Source organism: Furipterus horrens, unplaced genomic scaffold (genome assembly GCF_987537825.1).
Source record: "Furipterus horrens unplaced genomic scaffold, mFurHor1.1.pri manual_scaffold_1, whole genome shotgun sequence".
In the NCBI taxonomy this organism is placed as follows: Eukaryota; Metazoa; Chordata; class Mammalia; order Chiroptera; family Furipteridae; genus Furipterus; species Furipterus horrens.
In genome coordinates, this window is record NW_028327171.1 from 82,344,156 (window position 1) to 82,365,480 (window position 21,325).

At 35.7% G+C, this 21,325-nt stretch overlaps 1 protein-coding gene and 1 non-coding gene across 2 annotated transcripts in view; one reads left to right on the plus strand and one right to left on the minus strand.

Annotated features, from left to right (window-relative positions):
• Positions 1–21,325, plus strand: part of ZBTB11 (zinc finger and BTB domain containing 11) — a 32,222-nt gene that overhangs the window by 3,100 nt on the left and 7,797 nt on the right. Inside the window, exons 2-7 of the mRNA XM_090276058.1 lie at positions 3,479–3,714; positions 4,349–4,580; positions 14,478–15,319; positions 15,556–15,735; positions 19,129–19,374; positions 20,579–20,723. Coding sequence (XP_090132184.1) covers positions 3,479–3,714; positions 4,349–4,580; positions 14,478–15,319; positions 15,556–15,735; positions 19,129–19,374; positions 20,579–20,723 — 1,881 coding nt within the window. The remainder of the gene's footprint in view (positions 1–3,478; positions 3,715–4,348; positions 4,581–14,477; positions 15,320–15,555; positions 15,736–19,128; positions 19,375–20,578; positions 20,724–21,325) is intronic.
• Positions 9,955–10,065, minus strand: LOC150021364 (U6 spliceosomal RNA). Its single transcript, XR_016513452.1, has one exon. It is a non-coding gene; the product is annotated as a U6 spliceosomal RNA (small nuclear RNA).

Sequence of the window (21,325 nt, forward strand, 5' to 3'; positions counted from 1 at the left end):
ATTTTGGACATGGAAATTTCCATAGCAGCACTTCTTATTCTCTAAGTATGTTTTTACTTAGAAATATGTACAGTATTCTCTCACTTAACGCGGGTGTTACATTCTAGACACCACCCCCGCCCCCGCCCCGCGGTAGGTGAAAATCTGCGAAGTAGGAATCTTATATTTATTTTAGTATTTATATATATTTTAAGGCTTTATAAACCCTTCCCACACACTTATAAACCATTCCCAGTCCCTTACTAACCTTTCCCACTCCCTTTTCCACACTTTTATAAACACTACTTATGTTCTTAAACATATTCTACACTTTTTTTTTCTTTCATATTCTACACTCTTAACCTATGTAACTTTAACAACATACGTATATAGTACTGCAAATCCTGCAATATAGCGGAAAGTCCGTGATAAATAATTAAATATAATATTTTAAAAAATCCTGCAATACAGTGAGGCCGCGATAAGTGAACCATGATATAAAGAGGGACTCGTCGTCGGCAGCCGTCCGTCTCGAGAGACGATGGTGTAGCTTCTTAAGAGTCTATCTGCACCGCCGAGAATGGCTGTGCAGTCCAACTCGGGAGTGACACGGTATCTGTCTCCTCCCGTGTTGAATCGACATCTTGTGATGACGCTGAAGCTACAGAGCCTGGGCAGGGTAATATGGAGGGTCTGCTGTTGCCCATGCAGCAGACCCCCCCCTCTCTTCGCAGCTGAAGGGTCCAAGGGAAAGACGGAGTCGATACAGCTTGGGTTCAGGTGCGCCGCAGGAGTTGCCGGTGTTGACCGCCTTAGGGACTCCGGCTCCGGATTTTCTGTCGGGGTTTACTCCCTTAGCCTTTCCCCTGAAGAGGTATGCCGCAAGGCAGCGGAGGTTTTTTGGAGTCAGAGTTTTCCTTCTCTGATGTACCCTGACTGGAAGATCGAACCAGCGACACTTAGCTCGCAGGCCGACGCTCAATCCACTGAGCTAAATCAGCCAGGGCAAAAAGAGGGACTACTGTATACATATATCTTATACCTTTTTTCTCTCCCATTCACATACTCATTTTTTTGTTGTGGTAAAATATACATAACAAAATTTATCATTTTAGCCATTTTAGGTGTACAGGTCAGTGGCATTAAGTACATTTAAGTTGTATAACCATTACAATTATTCATCTTCAGAAAATTTTCATCATCCTAACCTATTTACTCTTTTTTTCTTTCTTTACAAAGAGAATGACTTTATTTTTTTATAGAGAAAATGAACATCTTTTTCATTTACTCTTTTTAAAAATATTTTATTTATTTATTTTTTAATTTACTCACTGTACTTCATACAGGTATTGACTTGTTATTGATTTTAATATTTTCAGATGCTAGAATATAACCTCTATTGCTCTCTACATCTGTGCACATGTAAATACCTTTTTAAATGCAAGTTATAATTAACCCTGACCCATTATTTTCTAAGTTATCTGCTAAAAAATGGTATTTATGAACAAATTTGGCAACTTCCTAGGTTAAAGAGGCTTCTTTGCTGCAGAACTCAGAGCTTTTCCTTTAAAGTTTTTATTTATTTATAGTAGGGAAGGAGAAAGAGTCAGGGAGAAATATCGGTGAGTGGTTGCCTCTCGTGCACCCCCAGCTGGGGACCTGGCCAGCAATCCAGGCATGTGCCCTGATGGGAATTGAACCAGCGACTCTTTTGTTTGCAGGCCAGCGCTCAATCCACTGAGCCACACCAGCCAGGACAGAACTCAGAGCTTTTAATATGATAATATATATTGTATGTCTAAAATTAGAATATATGGTAATTTCTGAATTTATTAGTCCAGTGTATACTTTTTTAGTAAGTATGGGACATAATACAATTTGAGAAATACTGCTTGACTACCCTCTGAAAGTTTAAAGCAAGGAACTTGGTATATTTTGATATCTTGAAACTCTTTCCAGGAACTTATTGTATACCTCTGTATCATTTTAGCTAATTAGCCTTTTTATTTGCATTTTACTTTGGGACTGTGGGGGAAGAAGTTTCTGCTCCAGGGATGTGTTCTTGGGTAAGTAGTACAATATACTGAAAATCACATGGCTTCTGGAGGCCCAGATATTCGATTTACTAGATATGACTTTGGAATAGTTACTTGCCCCTTGTGGCTTCATTCTTCCAGTCTGTAAAATGATAATTAATTGGTCCTAACTTCTAAGTTAGGATGATGTGTGTGTGTGTGCATGTGTGCGCGTTCATGTGTGTCCATTAAATCCTCATTTAATGTCATCTGTACGTTGTAACTTGAAGCAAAATGATATATTACAAAACCAGTTTTACCGTAGGCTAACTGATATAAACAAGAGTTAAGTTCCTGCTTAACTCTTCATCTCATCAACATCATAACAAACCAACATTGAACAAAATGATGTTATTCAAGGTCGTGCTATATATAAAAAGTGTTCCTTCCTGCTCCCTACCCTGACCCCAATGATCTGAGATGGAAGTTGAAATTCAAAATAGGGTTTTGCAAGTAGCTTGTATACATTCAACTTTTGTTAGTTGTGTATGCAGTTATTATTTTTTTCTTTTTTTAAAAGATTTTATTTATTTATTTTTAGAGAGAGGGGAAGGGACAGAGAAAGAGAGAAAACCATCAATGTGTGGTTGCCTCTCACACACCCCCAGGAGGGGATCTGGCCTGCAACCCAGGCATGTGTCCTGGTTAGGAATTGAACCAGCAACCCTTTGTTTTGCAGGCCAGCACTCAATCCACTGAGCCACACCAGCCAGGGCAGTTATTCTTGTAAACCTAAACTCTCATAGCTTTCAAAAACATTTATTTTATAACCTGATTATAAAAGGTTTAGTTGTAGTTCTGTTCAGGTCACAGATTGTTTCCACCTGTCTTTTTTTCATCTGCAGTTCAGGCTAGAGGACAGCATCCATCTGTAACATGTTGTACTTTGAGAGGGGACAAAGATCAGAGAACTTATGGGAAACAGTGCTTCTTAAGCTTCTAAGGAGATAATGGCACACATATCCATTGACCAAAGCAAGTTGCATGGTCAGGCCTGATGTTAGCATAGTGGAGAGGTGTTAGCTTGAGCCACATTATAATACTGTTTATGAAAGCTGAAAAACAGTTGAATATTGAAGTTCATGTAGTTTCTAATTGCACGAATGAGTCACAGCTCACATGAAAATGGGCAGTGCTACATAGGGATATGGTGGGGAAGTGAATAACCAGGAATAAACAACAAAAACAATTTACTTCACATGGAAAGAAACCATCATTTCTAACCTTATATCTTTGAAAAAAAAGTATCTTAAATTCTAAAGAACTCACTCTACATACTTTATGGGGCATGTGTAGGTCCACACATATGTTCTGGGACATACATAAGTATACACAGAGGGAATAATCAACAATGTAATGTATTCTTCAGTTTTCAAATGAGAACAGTATTAAGTTTGACTTGTTAATTTTTATTTTCATTGTAGGAATATTAAAGCAAGTCAAAGATTACATTAAACAGTGTAGCAAATGCCAGGAGAAACTAGATCGTTCCCGTCCAATATCAGATACTTCAGAAATGTTGGAAGAATTGGGACTAGATCTTGAATCTGGAGAAGAAACTAATGAATCAGAGGATGACCTGAGCAACTTTACTTCAACTCCAAATACAGCCTCCAAGCCTGCAAAAAAGAAGCCAATATCTAAACATGAACTTGTATTTGTAAGTGGAATTTTTCATTCAGCTTTAACATGTATAATCAGTATATTAGTATTTGTAGTCTTTGTGAAATTTTTTCTTAGACTACTAAAACTGCTTGAGTATTGGCACTGACAATGATGATAAGCAGGTCTGTGTCTAAAGTAATACACTGTGTTATATACACTATAAGTATGTTAATATTGCCTCTCCGTTAATCATAAATATCCCTATTGTTTGTTCTCCTCAGAATGTAACTTGTTAATCACCCTTCTCTTCTTTGTTAATGGTTTGTTGATATTGGTAGACAATACATTTCTGGGAGCACTCTCTGGGTCATGCAGCAAGGTAAATTAAACTGGCTAGATCTTTGGGGTTTTTTTTTGCCTGCATTAGTTTCTTACGCCATCAAATTTCTAGTAGAAGGGCAGCAAGAAGTGAAATGCAGGTTTTCATTGGGTCAAGTAGAATGACTTAGCAGAAAAGAGTTAGAACAACATATCTTTTCATTTAAATACATAGGTAATAAAGAAAGAATATCAGGTATTAATTAGTGGTATTTTTAAAAAGGGAATGATGTGCCTTGTCCTAAATTCTGTTAAGGGTAGAAATACAAATGATATATAATACAACTTTGATCTCAAACTTATTTTGATAGGTTGACACAAAAGGAGTGGTGAAACGTTCTTCTCCAAAACATTGTCAGGCTGTCTTAAAACAGCTGAATGAACAGAGACTCTCCAACCAGTTCTGTGATGTTACTTTATTAATTGAAGGAGAAGAGTACAAAGCTCATAAATCTGTTTTGTCAGCTAATAGCGAATATTTTCGAGATCTTTTTATTGAGAAAGGAGCTATTTCCAGTCATGAGGCAGTGGTGGATCTTTCTGGTAAGAATTTTCTAATATTCTTGCTTTTTGTTTATAAGTACATACAAGAGGGGGATATGTGTGTGTTAGCAAGGTTTCCAGGGTACATTTATGGAAAAGTCATATCCTATCACTACCCCTTAGGTGAGACTACTGTAGCAGTAGAGTAATATCTGGGATTTATACTGTTAAAAAAAAGTTCGAGAGAAATCCATAACTGCATCATTGTTATTACACTAACTGATTATGTTATTTAAAACTTGACTGCCACCCTAACCAGTGTGGCTTGGTGGGTTGGGTGTCATTCTGCATAGCCAAAGGTTGCCGGTTCAATTTCTGGTCAGGGCACATGCTAGGGTTACATGCCAGAAGCGACTGATCAGTGTTTCTCTCTCACATTGATGTTTCTTTCTCTCCCTTTCTCCTTCCCTTCCCCTCTTTCTAAAGATAAATAAAATCTTTAAACATTGACTTCCTGGATAGCATGTTACAGATCATGTGATTATAGAAAAATTTTATAGATCTTTTTCTTGTTCTTTAAGATTAATCATTAGAATTCGTTGGGTTCAATAACCAAACTGTCAGTGTAGAATAATCAGAATTCCAGGTTTGGAGTTTTTGTGTTTTTTTTTTTTATTGTTTTAAACGAATAATTTGACTTTTGTTTTTTGGCCTTACTAGAACTTACATAAAGGCTTAGAAGTCAATAAATGAAAATTTAGAAAGAGTTAAAATAGCTGACCTTGTTTATCCATTTTCTATGTTAGTAACTTGCTACAACTCTTGAATTACTGACATCAGTGTGTAAAGTGTCATTTCCTATTTCTGAAACAAAATAGTGACTTTATCCAGGAACATAAACACTTACCCTAGTTAACCTAACCCTTTTCTAACTTTTAATTTTAAACTCATTTCTTGAAGACAAATACGTTCTTTTTCTTAGTAGTATATATACCAGGGGGACCAAAAAAAAACAACAAACAAACCCAGAATTATTTACTGGAAGGCAGAACCTTTGTAGTATAGGCTTACCCTGCTAGGTGAATGTTCTAGGAACTCATCTGTATCAGTGCCCCAGCTGGCATTGCCGGGAGAGACCATGTTAAGCTTCAGTGAATTTTTCTGAAGACTCTTTCCATGCATTTGCCCATTTCATGATGGGTGATTTACAAGCACACCTGCCCACACCATGCTGAGTGTTCAGCAGTTTTTGACCAAAAACAACATGGCCCCTGTGCCCTACCATCCCTATTCACTGGCTCTGGTTCCAAGTGACTGTCTTTTTGTTTCCCCGAATGAAAATAGTCCTTAAAGGGAAATGTTTTGCTGATGTGGAAGAGGTGAAAGAAACAAACAAAAAACAGGAGCACTAAAAGGCACCAAAATTGAGTTCAAAAACCGTTTCCTGAGCAGTGGAAATAATGTCCCGATAGGTGTATTGCATCAAATGTAAAGGACTTTGAAGGTGACTGAAGTTTAAACATGTAAGAATAAATACACAACTTTTTATAAATAAATTCCATTTCTTTTGGGTCTTCCCCTCATATTTTTAGTTACTAAAAAGTACTAATTAAGCATCCAGTGTGTGTGATGAGGAGCTTGCCTAAGCTCTGGGGATATAATGGTGTGCAAAAACTTTTATGGAACATAGAGTTGCATTACAGGTTAGATTAGTGGTGTTTGCTTTTCTCTGGGTTTGGTGATTCAGAGGAGGAAATATGTCTTATACTGGGCCATCTGAATAAAAAAACTCATCACAGGTGTAGTCTTTGATATGTTAGCTTTGGAATTTTCTTTTTCTTTCATGCATCTGAAACAGAAGTGTATGAGTGTTTCTCTTTTCCAGTTTCTCATGGCAAATAAAATGTATGCTCCCAAATAAGTGCAATACAGGCTTCTAATGTTAAAAAAATAATACATTTATTCTTCATTCCATGTGCTTATTTTTATGTTTGTTCAGCAAATATGATATACGCTAATAGAAGGTGAAGCAGACATTAACAATTTTTGTTTGATTTAATATTAAGTAGATAGAGTGTTTATAAAATAAGTGTACAGCTCTGTCTGGGTAGCTCAGTTGGTTAGAGGGTAATGCCAAGGGTTTGATCCTGGTCAGGACACATTCTAAAATAAACCAGTGAATGCATGCAGAAGTGAAACAACAAATAGATGTTTTTTTCTCTTGTGCTCTCCATCCATTCCTCTCTCTCAACTCAATAAAGAAAAAAATTTTTAAAGATTTTTAAAAATGTGTGTTCAGTATTTTTAAAATGTATGTGTATATATTTTTAAAGATTTTATTTATTTTTTAGAGAGAGGGGAAGGGAGAGAGAGAAAGGGAGAGAACCATTGATTGGTTTGCCTTTCACACACGCACAACCAGGGACTTGACTCTCAACCCAGGCATGTGCCCTGACCTGAATCGAATTGGCGACCCTTCAGCTTGCAGGCCTGCACTCAACCCACATGGCCACACCGTCTGGGGCAAAAAAAAATGTATGTCTTTTTTTGATTACCTAGCTTAATGTAGTTTAATTCAGTGTTTATGTTGTTTATACTTTAAAAAAATTCTTTCCTGCTCAGGTATTTTTATATATTATCTTTTTACATTTTTTTAGTTTTTCTTTAATACTTAATTTTTAAAAAATTTTATTTACTTATTTTTAGAGAGAGGAGAGGGGAGAGAGAAACAGAGGGAGAGAAACATTGATGGTTGCCTCTCATATGTGCCTTGACTGGGGATGGAACCCATAACCCAGGCATGTGCTCTGACTGGAATCAAACTGGCAATCTTTTCCTTTGCAGGACTATGCCCAACCAACTGAGCCACACTGGGCAAGACACATATTTAATTTGTAATATGTTTGGAAATTATTCTTGTTGGTGTGAAATAGGTGTTTGCTATCACCTCCTCCATCCCCCCATTTTGGTTATCACTTATCTCAGAATCATTTAGTGAAAACTCTATTCTCCCTCAAAGACAAAACAAATTTCCACATTTGTTTGGTACTGATGCTAGGCTTTGCTCTAATGTATTGGTTGTTTCTTTCTACACTTTTATCACTTGGTCTTAATTGCCTTAGCTTTATAAAAATAAGGAAAGTCTCCCACCTTTATTATTCAGGTGGGTCTTAGTTGTTCATAACCATTTGCTATTCCATATAAACTGTCAAAGCAGCTCAACTTCCACAAAAAGAAAATAATTATTTTGTTAGAGATTACATTGAATTAATAAAGTTTTAGAGATTTATCCAATAAAGGCCACACACATCTTTTACTGTATTATTCTAAGGTACTTTTTACTTTTTGATGCTATTTAGTTTTGTCTTAACATATACTTTCTGATTTATCTCTGGTGTATATTGATTTGATATACAATAATACTAATACATTTCTTTAGTTCAGACTTATCTGTAGGTTCTTTGAGGTTTTTCACATAAAATAATTATCTGCTAATAGTAATGTTTTTGTTTCTACCTTTCCAGTCCTTATATTTTGAACTTTTTTTCCCTTGCTTTACAATGCTGTCCAGGACCTCAAAAAAAACAGCAGTTGAATAGAAATGGTGATAGAAGGTTCACTTATGTGATTCCAATTTCTAAAGAAGGTTTTGTTTGTTTGTTTTTTACCATGAAGTATGTTATTTGGTACAAGTTTTTAAACAGGTAATCTTTCATCCCCTTTAACTAAGGAAATTTTCTCTTAAATGGGTGCTATCACATACTTTCTCTGTATCTATTAAGTTGATCTTTATTTTTCGCATTCTGTTAATGTGGGAAATTATGTTGACTTTCTAATGTTAAGCCTGGTTTCATTTTTGAAATTGAGCTGTCATGATATATTAGCTTTTGTATAAATTGCTGTTTGGTTTTGTTAATATTATTTAACATAATTTGTAGCTACCTTCATGGGTAATTTTAGTTTTTCACATTGGTTCTGTCATGTTTTGATATCAGAAGTGGTTCCTATAAAATGTGTGTTCTCTCCAATTTTTTTTACGTATACTGAAATAGTTACTCTGAGATTGCAAGTCTTTATTTCTTGCATGTTTGATAGAATGGTGGCTAAAATTGCCTGCGCCTGTAGTGAACTTTGGTAGAAGACTTCTAATTACTAATTTGACAAGTTTAAAAGTCAGGGAATTATTCAGGTTTTTTCTTTCATCTCGAGTAATTTATTTAAAAATTATGTTTTTGCCAGAATTTGTCCATTTCATGGAAAATGTCGTTTATTGGCATAAAAATTTTCATAATATTCTCTTTTAAATTCAGTGACTTTAGATATGTCTGTTTTATTCTTTTTTTCTTAATAAAACATTTTATTTATTTATTTTTAAAAAGAGGGGAAGGGAGAGAGAGGGGGGGGAGAGAAACATCTATGTGCGAGAGATACATTGGTCATCGGTTGCCTCTCGCACGCCCCCAACTGGGAACCTGGCCCAAAACTCAGGCATGTGCCCTGACTGGGAATTGAGCCAGCAACCTTTCGGTTCACAGGTGTGAGCACTCAATACACTGAGCCACACCAGCCAGGGCTGTTTTATTCTTTGATGGGTTATTTATGTCCCCTTTCATTAAAAAGAAATTTTATTATGGTTTACTTTTTAAAAATCCTGCTAAAACAGGCTTCTGCAAACTACACTTTGCAGGCCAAATCTGGCCCCACTGCCTGTTTTTGTAAATACAGTTTTATTGGGAGACGGCCACATCCATTCGTTTACATACTGTGTGTAGCTGCTTTTGAGCTTCCAATGGCAGAATTAAATATTTGCTATGTAGCTCTGGCAGGTGTGGCTCGGTTGGAACGTCATCCAGTAAACCAAAAGGTCATGGGTTCATTTTGGGTTAGTGAATTCTGGGTTGCAGGTTTGGTTCCCGGTTTGGGAGCACAGGAGAGGCAACCAATTGATGTTTCTTTCTCACATCAATGTTTCTGTCCCTTTCTTTCTCCCTCTCTCTAAAACATACCAATAAACATGTCCTTGGGTGAGAATTTGTTTTAAAGAGTTGCTACATAAACCAGTGACCCACAAAGCCTTAAATATTTGCTTATCTGGCTCTTTACAAAAAGACTTTCCTTATCCCCTTGCCAAAGCATAACTTTTTAAATGTTAAAAACCTGACTTTTATACAAATATAGTTAAGAATTTTTGTGTGATTAATGGAGGAAACCAGTGGGATGTTAGCATTGCTACTAATAGAATTTTCAAGAAAATAATTGCTTTTAGCCAAAGGAATGTTGAAATGAATTTGCTAATAGATGAAGAACTGGTTAATATCCTACAGGGAAATAAACTGTAAGTTTTGGGTTAACTTTCCTACCCTTATTGAAATAGCATCTTAGTCTTTCACAATTCATTTACATTTGCTATCACTTATTTTTTTGTTTTTTGTTTTTAAATATGGAATGCTTCATGAATTTGAGTGTCATCCTTGGGCAGGGGCCATGCTAATCTTCTCTTTACGGTTCCAATTTATTTTATGTGTTGGGAACCATTTGCTATCACTTTTATCTAACTTAATTTTTACAGAGTTGCAAAGTAGTCTAGTAGTCAGTCGGTGCTTTCTTGCTCAGCACTGCTCTTAAAGAACACCTGATAATCCTTTTTTGCCTATTACTAAGTTTTGACTAGTTTTTCTTGATACTCCTTTCAAAGGGCAGCTGTTGTTTTCTTTTTTTTTTTCTTTTTTGTATGTACTATACTAAATTTTTTTAATTTTATTTTGCTATTGACTCTATTGTTGTATTTTTTTTCCGTTACCATTTAGTCCCCTTATACCCCCCACCCCTCCAACAGTCACTACACTGTTATGCATGGCCATGAGCCCCTTTTCTGTTGTTTTCTTTTATTAATTTCTGCTCTTTATTACCTTTCTCTTACTTTTTTGAGGCATACACTTTCTTTTTTCGTTGTTAAGTATCGTGTTTACTTAGCCTGACTTAGCCTGTTAACTCCCAACCTTTCATTGTGTAGTTAAAGCATTCAAGGCTATACATTTCCCTTTAATTTTGTTGACACTTGCTTTTAACTCTACATGTGGTCTGTTTTTATGTTTCATTTGTTTGAATTGAATGTGAGTTTTTTTTTCAGTTGGGTGCAATATGCAGTATATTGTGAATTGGATCAATTGTTAATTGTTACTTTTATTTACTGATTATTTAGTGTGCCGATCAGTGATGGACGAGAGGTGTTTTAGAAGATTAACTAGTATGATTCATTTGTCTACTTCTTATTGAGTTTAATTTTTGTTTTATGTATATTGAGGCCATGTTATTACATGCTTATAAAGTTAAAATTATGGCTTTATGATAAAACATCCTTTTATCACTCTGTAGTGACCCTTTTTTATCTTCAGTGATACTTTCCACCCTTAAAGTCTATATTGGATGCTACTGTAAATAATACTTTATATTTTTCTGTTTTAGCTACTAGTGTAAATACTTTTTAGTTATGTAAACAATATTTTTGTTACTATTTGCCTGGGATATCTTTCCTCCATCTCTCATGTTCAGCCATTTTGTATCTTTATGTTTTAGATGTCTCCTTATTATACTTATTTTTATTTTTTTAATTGCAGTTTACATTCAGTATCATTTTGTGTTAGTTTCAGGTACATAGCATAGTGGTTACACAGTCCTATACTTTACAAAATGTTCCCCCTGGTGTTTCCAGTACTCACCTGGCACCACACATAGTTATTACAATATTATTGACTATGCTGTACTTTTAGATGTCTCTTTAAACATTATATTTTTGGTTTTGTTTTCTTATCTGGTATGAGGATCTTTGACTTTAAACTGCCCTGCATGAAAATTTTTAGGCTTCCTGAACTCAGCATTTGAGATTGTTGTCTTTCATTAGTTGAGAAAAATTCTCAGCCAGTATCACTTCCAAAATTGTCTGCCTCTTTCTCTTCTACCTTTCTGAAACTCCAGTTACACATTCTCACTGTATATTCTGTGTTTCTTATATCTTTCATATTTTGTTCATTTCTTTGTAGATAATCCTGGAAAATTCTAGTTCACTCTTTAGCTGTGTCTGATTTACTGTTAAATTTATTGAGTTTTTAATTCCAACTTATGTTTTCCATTTTTAGAGGTGCTATTTAGATCTTGTTTTAGATGTCTCTTTTAGAGAGCTATTTTTTATATTTTGCTCTATTGGTATGCTTTATTTTCTGTGTCTGTTCATAACAATACTTAAAATCTTTGCTGGTTTGACTTATACTGTTTGTTTCTACTAGCTTTTGTTCCCAGTGCCCTGTTTCTTATTTGTTTTATTTTATTTTATTTTTAAATTTTATTTATTTATTTTTAGAGAGAGAGGAAGGGAGGGAGAAAGAGAGGGAAAGAAACCTCTCAGTGGTTGCCTCTTGCATGCCCCAACTGGGGACCTGGCTTGCAATCCAGGCATGTGCCCTGACCGGGAATTGAACCGCAACCTTTCAGTTAGCTGGTCGGTGCTCAATCCACTGAGCCATACCTGTCAGTGTTCTTCGTGATTTTTTAAAATAAAAACCTATATATACTGAATGCATATTCTTTAGAATTTTTGGGAAATTTTTGAGTCCTGGGTTTGAAGGTGTTTTCCACAGAGAAAACATTTGCTTCTCTAGATACTGAGGACATTAGCAGTCTGGGAACACGTTACTTTTTAATTTTTATTTAAAATTTTTTAAAATTTATTGATTTGAGAGAGAGAGAGATAAACGGGGGGGGGGGGGGGCGCGGAGAGAGAGAGAGAGAGAGAGAGAGAGAGAAAGACATTGACTTGTTGTTCCACCTACATGCAATCATTGGTTGCTTCTTGTATGTGCCCTGACCAGAGATCAAACCCGCAACCTTGGTATATCTGGATGATAACTCTAACCAACTGAGCTACCCAGCCGGAGCAATATGGAACCACTTTTAATTTTCGTCTTTAGGCTTCTTTGTGACTACCAGTGTGCTAAATTAAACCTTGCTTAATTTGGTGGGGCACTGAGTATATTTTAAATAATATTTTAAAATACTTAGCATTTTTAGAAAAATATATGGGTCCTTCAGGGCATCTTAGTCTACTATACTGCTGGATGTAGAAGTACCTGTCATAATTTTTAAATTACATAACCATTGCTCATTTTAAAAATTTTTTTAAAAACACATAGTATAAAATTTATCTTCTTAATGAATTTTAACTATATAGTTTAGTAGTATTAACTATATTCACATTGTTGTGTAACAGAGCTCTAGGACTTTTTCATCTTGCAGAATTCTCCGTTTCATTTTCATTTACATATATACCAAGTGTGTGTATGTGTATGTAAAAAGGTGAGGGATAAAAACAGAATACCAGAATTTTCTGTCTCTTATCTTTTAGCAGTAAGATTATGAGTGATTTTGTATTTCCTTATTTTTTTGTGTTTTATAGTACTTTACAATAAAACAGCTTGTATCTTTGAAAAAATGGTTTTGGATATTCAAAGTGTTATTTGGAACAGTTTGTTCTTTATGGGAAAATTTTCTTAGGACTTCAGACTTAGAAATGAGAAAGATACTAGGTAAAAGACCAAAATACATTATATTGATATATGGTGTTTTTTTTTTTAAAGAAATAGTCTTACCTCAAGCTTATTTAACTTGGTCTCATAATTTATAGCAGGATTAATGTGGCTATAGTCTATTAACTACACTTTCGTAGGCATGGCAGAAATAGCCATGATGACAGTGTTGATTTGTAGTTCCCTCAGTTTCCAACCTGACTCCTAATGTATCTCACAGTTGAAGGCTTCCATGCATACCTGTCTATCCCTTCTGCCTATAAAAGAACCACATTTTATGTGCCTTGAGTCAAAACTGACAAACATAGCAAATGTGAGCTTTTAAAAGGTTGCTTTGGCTCTCTTATGTTTTAATAAAAGCTCTCTAAGATAAATTATTACATATCAAAAGTAAGGTGCCTACTCTAAGAAGAGGAAATAAGAATATTTGCTTGGCTTTATAAAGAAACTCTGGAAAGCTATACAGATCTTAATCATACTGGTTATGGAGTTGAAGTTGAACATACCATGAATTTTCTGATTTTAGAATCATGTGAATATTTAAAATGGCTTTTGAGAGCAAAGTACTGAGAGCTTAGAAAACAAATAAACTGATCTTATTTTCTCACATAAAATAAGAATGTAATACCTCATGTTTATAGAATTATTTCATTCCTTAGACCAGGGATAGGCAGACTATAGCCCAAAGGGCAATCCTCCTTTCCCTTTTTTTTTTTGTAAATCAGTTTGTATTGGAACACAGCCACACTCATTTGTGGATGTGTTATCTATGGCTACCCTTTCTAGCTACAGTGACAGAGTTGAGAGGTTGCAACAGACATCTATTAATTAATTATCTGATTCTTTATTGAAAAATTTTGCTGACCTCCTGTCTTTGACATTGTTTTTCAGTTTTTGGTAATAGAACCCTTTGTTCACAATCAAGTTTTTATATGGACTTGTATTAAAATAGACAACTATACTTATGAAGTGAGGTTAGGAGACAAGTTGGTTGAACCCTGCCTACTCACCTGCGTCCCTCTCTTTTTTTACCCTCCGTTCTCCAGCAGCTGTTTCTTGAGGGGAATTTGAGGAACCCCCGGGGTTCTAAGGAGTACAGTTTGAAAATGACTGCCTTACAACAACTCTTTGAGGTAGTAAGTCTGATATTATTTTCTATTTTAGGTATTGAGAGACTCGGCTGATAGAAGTGAGTTAGTCAAGGCTTAATAAGCAACCAGAACACAAAACAAATCCAGGGTATTTAATTGCAAAATAAATTGTCATGTTTGACTTTATAGTCTATTTTATATTGTCATTATCATATATTAATTGTTCTTACTAGGTGTTTTAGTGGTGATTTGACTTTTCTGTCCCCCATCTGTCTTGTTTCATATAGGTTTCTGTAAAGCAAGCTTCCTTCCTTTACTGGAATTTGCCTATACTTCTGTGCTAAGTTTTGATTTCTGTAGCATGGCTGATGTAGCCATCTTGGCGCGGCATCTTTTCATGTCAGAAGTTTTAGAAATCTGTGAAAGTGTACATAAACTAATGGAAGAGAAGCAGCTTACTGTGTACAAGAAGGGTGAAGTACAAACAGTTGCATCAACCCAGGACTTACCAGAACAAAATGGAGGTACAGCACCTCCTGTGGTTAACAATGAGGGAACCACCACAACTTTATCTACTGAACTTGGGGATTGTGAAATTGTACTACTGGTGAATGGAGAATTGCCAGAAGCTGAACAGAATGGAGAGCTAGGACAACAGCCTGAGCCCCAGGTTTGCTCAGAGACTGAAGCTACTCTGTCATCTTCCCCTGTAGGCTGTATAACTGATTCTCATCCTGAAATGAAGTCTGTTGATTTAGTAACAAAAAACAACCAGACAGAACTAGAAACTTTAAACAACAGAGAAGATAGCACAGTTTCTAATATTTATCCTAAACTTTCTGAAGACAATGCAGTCAGTAGCCCTCCAGAAAACACTGATATGAGAAATGATACATCAATGGAGGATATCTGTGATGAAGACATTCCAGAGCATAGGCAGAATCTTGGTCAATCTTTAAAAGATCAGGAAAATATAGTTGCGAAAACAGACCTTGGCCCAAATGGTGATACTTACAGAAGCAGGCTTCGACAGCGTTCTATTAATGAAGGGGGATATATCCGACTACACAAAGGAATGGAGAAAAAGCTGCAGAAACGGAAAGCCATTCCCAAGTCAGCAGTTCAGCAGGTATGATGAAGAATTGACCTTTGTAGTTTTAGCTTTAATTTGAAAGCATTCTATTGATAAACTTAATCTTATGGTGAAAATAATTTTCTGGTGAAGGGGGATAAGTTCAGGAAAGCAACTTAATGTTTTAGATACCAATTTTAGTAAGATAATATGAATTTGCAATATTTATGACTCATGACTTAAAATAAAAATGATTATATTTACCTAGATTTTGTTTTCTGTCCCTTACTTAGGTAGCTCAGAAATTAGTTCAAAGAGGAAAAAAGATGAAACAGCCAAAAAGGGATGCTAAGGAAAATACTGAAGAAGAAGCATCTCATAAATGTGGGGAATGTGGAATGGTTTTTCAGAGAAGATACACGCTTATAATGCACACGCTGAAACATGAAAGAGCTAGAGATTACAAATGTCCAGTAAGTATCTGGAAAGCTCATTGAAACTGGCTCTAACGTCATGATAAGTAGAATCTAACTTATTGCCTCACTGTTATTCTGCCGTTTGTGTTCTCTCTCTCTGTCCCTTATATTACCATAAGAGTCATCTTCTGATTTGTGTCGTTTCCTTGACAAAAATATATTTAGTGACGTACTTCTCCTTCCTCCTGATACCAGTAAGAAAACAGTACGGTTATCATTTTAAAAATATAACCTCAAAGAGAACAGGAGAGGAGAACTTAGCAACTAAACCCTGGACTCTGATAAATCGATGGAATACCTGATTCAGCAGACTTAAAAGGGTTAATTGATAGGCTTTCAGTGGGGGAAAGCTAAGAATCAATTGAAATTGTATTGGAGAACTACCAAACAGCTCAGGAATTAGTATTCCTAGCTACCTTAAAAATAGAAGTGAGTCTAATTGTTAGAAAGTCTTTTAAGAAGCAATTAAGTCCCCACCACCACTCCGTTAGACAAAGATCCATCCTCTACTTTCTAGAAAAGATAAAATTATAATTGTGCTTGGGAGCACTATACAGAGAGGGTGAATGTACTATACCCAAAACGGCTTACATACTTTATATTGAGACTTCTCAAGTTGTCTTTCCCTAATCAAGCCCCAGCATATTAAAAGTCAAGTCTTTAATCTGAAAGCAAAAAGATTTTTCAGAGATGAGAAATCCAAAGCCTATAAACAAATGACCTAAAGATTCTGTTGACTAAAGCCTGTGGTTGACAACCCCCCTCCTCCACTTACACAGAAATTCTAATGAAGTTTTTTATTATAATGTCTTATTCCAAAATGAGAATAGACATCAGGGATAATCAGACTCATGATAAATATTTCAAGAAGAAAAAGCAACTTTGAGGAATCTAAGGCTATGCAGAAAGAGGAAAACTTAAAATATAAATAAGTAACACTAAACCACAAAGTATTAGTTTTATATCAAGAGAAAAATGAAAAGTTACATCAGTGAAACAATAACCAGGTAAGATATAAGAGAACAGTGTTAGAGCTTTGTAGGAATAATAAGTATAATGAATATAAAAATCTCAGAAAGTTTTGGAATAGAATTGACTAAATCTCTTAGAAAAAAGAAAGTTTGAAATGGGAGCGAGAGAAAATTAGAGGATTGATCTAAGATATCCAATATCCATATAATCCCAAACAAAGAACATGGGGAAAAGGAAATCATTGATACAATAAAGAAAAATGTTGGAGCTTAAGGATAGAAATTTTCTTGTTAAAAGGGTAGATTGAGTCCTGGCTGGTGTGGCTCAGTTTGGCGTTGTCCCATAAAGCAAAAGGTTGCCAGTTCGATTCCTGGTTAGGGCAAATACCTGGGTTGTGGGTTCAGTGGTCCCCAATCAGGGTGTGTACAACAGGCAACTGATTGATGTCTCTCTCACATCAATGTTTCTCTCCCTCTCTTTCCCTCTCTCTAGATAAAATATTTATTTATTTATTTTTTAGAGAAACGGGAACGGAGAGAGAAAGAGAGGGAAAGAAAGAGCAATGTGCAAGAGATACATCAATTGACTGCCTTTCACATACCCCAACTGGGGACCTGGCCTGCAACCCAGGCATGTTCCCTGACTGGGAATTGGACCAGACCTTTAGGTCTGCAGGCTGGTACTCAATCCACTGAGCCACACCAGCCAGGGCTAAAATCTTTTTTTGTTTGTTTCTTTTTTAAAGGGCAGATTGAATGCCCAGAACCATGGATGAAAATAAATCTATATCAAGATATATTATTAAATTTCAAAATCAAGGGACAAAGAAAATTTCTTAAAAATTACAAGGCAGAAAAAAAGATGGTCAATCTCCTAGAACGGATATAAAAGTCAGAATGGCTTCAGGCTTTTCAGCAGCAATGGAAGCTAGAAGATAAAGGCAGTGTCCTTAAAATTCCAAGAAGGGGCCAGTAGCAATCAAGATAACAGGGACAACCCAGAGCACCCAGCTCAAGTGATCAAGGGGACTGCACCACTGGGTCCCACAGAACTCCTACTAAATACGGCTACCCTACCAAGACTGGGAGTCATAGCAGATCTACCTAGTGCATATAGAAGTAACCACAAAAAGGCAGCCAGGATGGGGAAACAAAGAGACATGCCCCAAATGAAAGAAGAGAAGAAAGCCCCAGAAAAACAGCTAAATGAAATGGAAGGCAAGCAATTTATTAGCTATATTGATGTGGAGAAAAGAGAAATGATTTCTACCTTGAAATCTTTAGCCAGTCAAACTATCAGTTATTTGTGATGGTGGTTAGGTACATTTCCAGACATGCAAGGTCTGGAAAATTTTACCTTCCCAACTCCTTTTCTCAGGAAGCTGTTGGCAGAGGTGTTCCACTTAAACAAGCAAGACGGGAAATGGGAAACTTGGGGTCCAGTTCTACACAGACCAAGTGTAGGACACAACCAGTCCGGGTTGGAACAGGGCACAATGCTTTGATAGAGATCTCCCGTAAGGTGCTGTGTTCTAAATATCCTCTCAGTAGACAGTTGAGGAAAGGGTTTGGTGATGAACAAGAAGTAAATACGAAAGAAAAGTAAGCAAAACTAAAAACAAAAGGAAAAGAAAGAGAATCATAGTGTATCATAGGGTGTAGCTGTAGTGACACATTATCCAAGTAATGTAAACACTGAAGTGGAGCTAATCAAACTTATGATATAACTATAATATTGAGAAAGTAGGGTAATGAGAAGGATTTGCATATGTGTAGGAAGTGAGGGGTGAAGGAGAGAGCATCATTGTCCATTATTCCTGTTACTTAGAATAACAGAGATAAGCATCATGAGAGGGTCAGAAAACAAACACATGGAAGAGGTAATGGACCAAGAGACAAGTTTTATTTTATTTATTTTTTAGTAAGTTTTGTAGATGGTTAGCTTATATAACTTTGATTTCATGAATACCCAACAACTACAGCATAAAATCCAAGAACTATCACATCTATTTTTCTGTTCTTTCCAGCTCCTATTTTTGTTCCACCTATCAATATTCTTATAATGATAGCATTTTTCTTTGTCTCTGTCCTACCATTCCTTCAAGACAGACCTTGCCTCCTCAGTGCTGCCCTTCCTTATTGCTCAGATTAATCCCTATTCTTAAATATTTCACCTTTTTAAACATATAAATTCAATTTCTGTGGTTAGATTATAAATCTCTCCAGGGTTGGGGACTGGGTCTTATCCTTTTCATCTTCATAATCTGGTACCTACCATATTGTCTTTTGCATAGTATATGTGTTTGTTGATTTACGTAATTGTAACAAAGAAAGGGAAAGTTGAAATATGAGTCAAGTTTCACTTAACATTTGTAATGAAATTACATTTAGACAGAATTTTGTTTACTTTTTCTTTTAGTTGTGTAAGAAACAGTTTCAGTACAGTGCCTCCTTGAGGGCACACCTTATTCGACATACCAGAAAAGCTGCACCCACTTCGTCGTCTTCCAATTCCACATCTAATGAGGCGTCAGGAACATCGTCTGAGAAGGGCAGAACCAAACGAGAATTTATATGTTCCATATGTGGAAGGACATTACCTAAATTATATTCTCTTCGAATACATATGTTAAAGCACACTGGTGTGAAGCCACATGCATGCCAGGTACAGCTGTAGTATTTTATTTTGTTATATAAAGGGGATTGAAACTTAAGTGGTGATAAGACTGGTTGACTCTGAAGTCAACCTTACTCTTACAAAATTGTCATGGAATTCTGTGACATTTTTAGTTTGTTGCTTGGGTAAAGGGTGATTCACAACTGTGTTCTTCAATTTGCTGTATTATTTATTGTAATTTGAAATGAATCTATTTAGGATGTTCATGAAACTTATTAGGATTCAGAGGTTGTACTGGGTGAGAATCATCCCAAGTCATCGCTTAACCTTCAGCAGGACCAACCTAGACTTAAAAGGGAGCCCAGGGCTTTAAACAAATCTTAACAACAATCCTGCCTAAGCTATGTATCCTTCTCTAGAGTGAAGGACTGAGGGTACCTAAATGCCAAAATATGACTCCTCAGTAAAGAATTCTGTGATTAGCCAACTTTGGGCTGTCCCCACCCCCACCCCCATTTATTTGGTTTTTGTTAGCTTTTTGTTATGTGAGAATAGAATGTAAGAGAATAGAATAGGTCCTCATGTACGCTTCATCCAGATTCAGTAGTTGTCAATGTAGAGAGGTCAACTGTCACTCACTGCTCTACTTTCCCCTCCCCTCAGTAATTTTGAAGCTAAACCCTTAGTATCATTTTATTCATAAATTTAAAAACTAAGTATTAATTGGGTCTTTGGTCTTCTAGTGTAGCACTACTCAAAATGTGTGGTCTATGGAAGATAAGTACAGAAATTGGGAATAAGCATTTAGAAAAAATAATGGAAATTTGACTTTATTATGGCATTTTTGCTGTGTTTAACAAAAATCTCTCCCCAATGGATTGAGATGAAAAAACCTGGCTCTACATTACAGAGAGTGTGAGAAGCACTGTTCTAGTTGGTATAGCAGGAAATAAGTATATTTTTCTGATTGAGTTCCCATGTCTTTTTTAATATATAAGGTATATTGTTTGCCAGTCTCAAAGGACAATATGAGTTTTTTTGTTTTAAGAAAAATAGCAATATTTCTTAAGTACTGAATCAAGATGATCAAAGTTAATATCTTTGGCATTTGTTTCAACTTTCACTTTGCTATTTTGTTTATAATTTAAGTTATTTATTTAAAATGGTATATAGGTTTCTCTGTCTTTATCCTTCAGAAACAGCTCCTATCTCCTTTTCTGTTTTACTGGTTTAAACTCCTTTGCTGTCTTAGGTCTGTGGAAAGACTTTCATCTACAAGCATGGTCTAAAATTACACCAGAGTCTCCATCAGTCACAAAAGCAGTTCCAGTGTGAACTATGTGTTAAGTCATTTGTTACCAAACGGAGTCTTCAGGAACATATGAGCATTCACACAGGTAATGGGAAATTTATATTAACGTAATTACAGGGTGGGACAAAAGTAGGTTTATAGTTGTGAGCATGCAAAACAATTTTTTCTTGTATTACCTATTGTATATATTTTTAAAGATTTTATTTATTTTTAGAGAGTGGGGAAGGGAGAGAGAAAGAGAGGGAGAGAAACAGCAATGTGGGAGAGAGATATCAGTTGGTTGCCTCTCACATGCTCCTAACTGGGGACCTGGCCTGCAACCCAGGTATGTGCCCTGATTGGGAATTGAACCAGTGACCTTGCAGTTCACAGGCCAGCCTTCAATCTACTGAGCTACACCAGCCAGGGCTGTATTATTTTTTATATGAATAACTAAACCTACTTTGCCTTACCTTGTACATATTATGTACTATATTTTACTATTATGTTGATTATGTTGTGATTATTTCAGAAATTACCTATATTGATGGCTATATGTGTGCAGCTTTTTTTTGTTAATGAGAGTAAAGTTAAAAGGTATTCTTAAATCTAGTTTTAGATGTTTTGTGTAAAAATATTCATTGTATCCCTCAGTATAGAAAAATGTGCACTGAATATTAAGTCATGTATAATTTAGATCAAGGTATC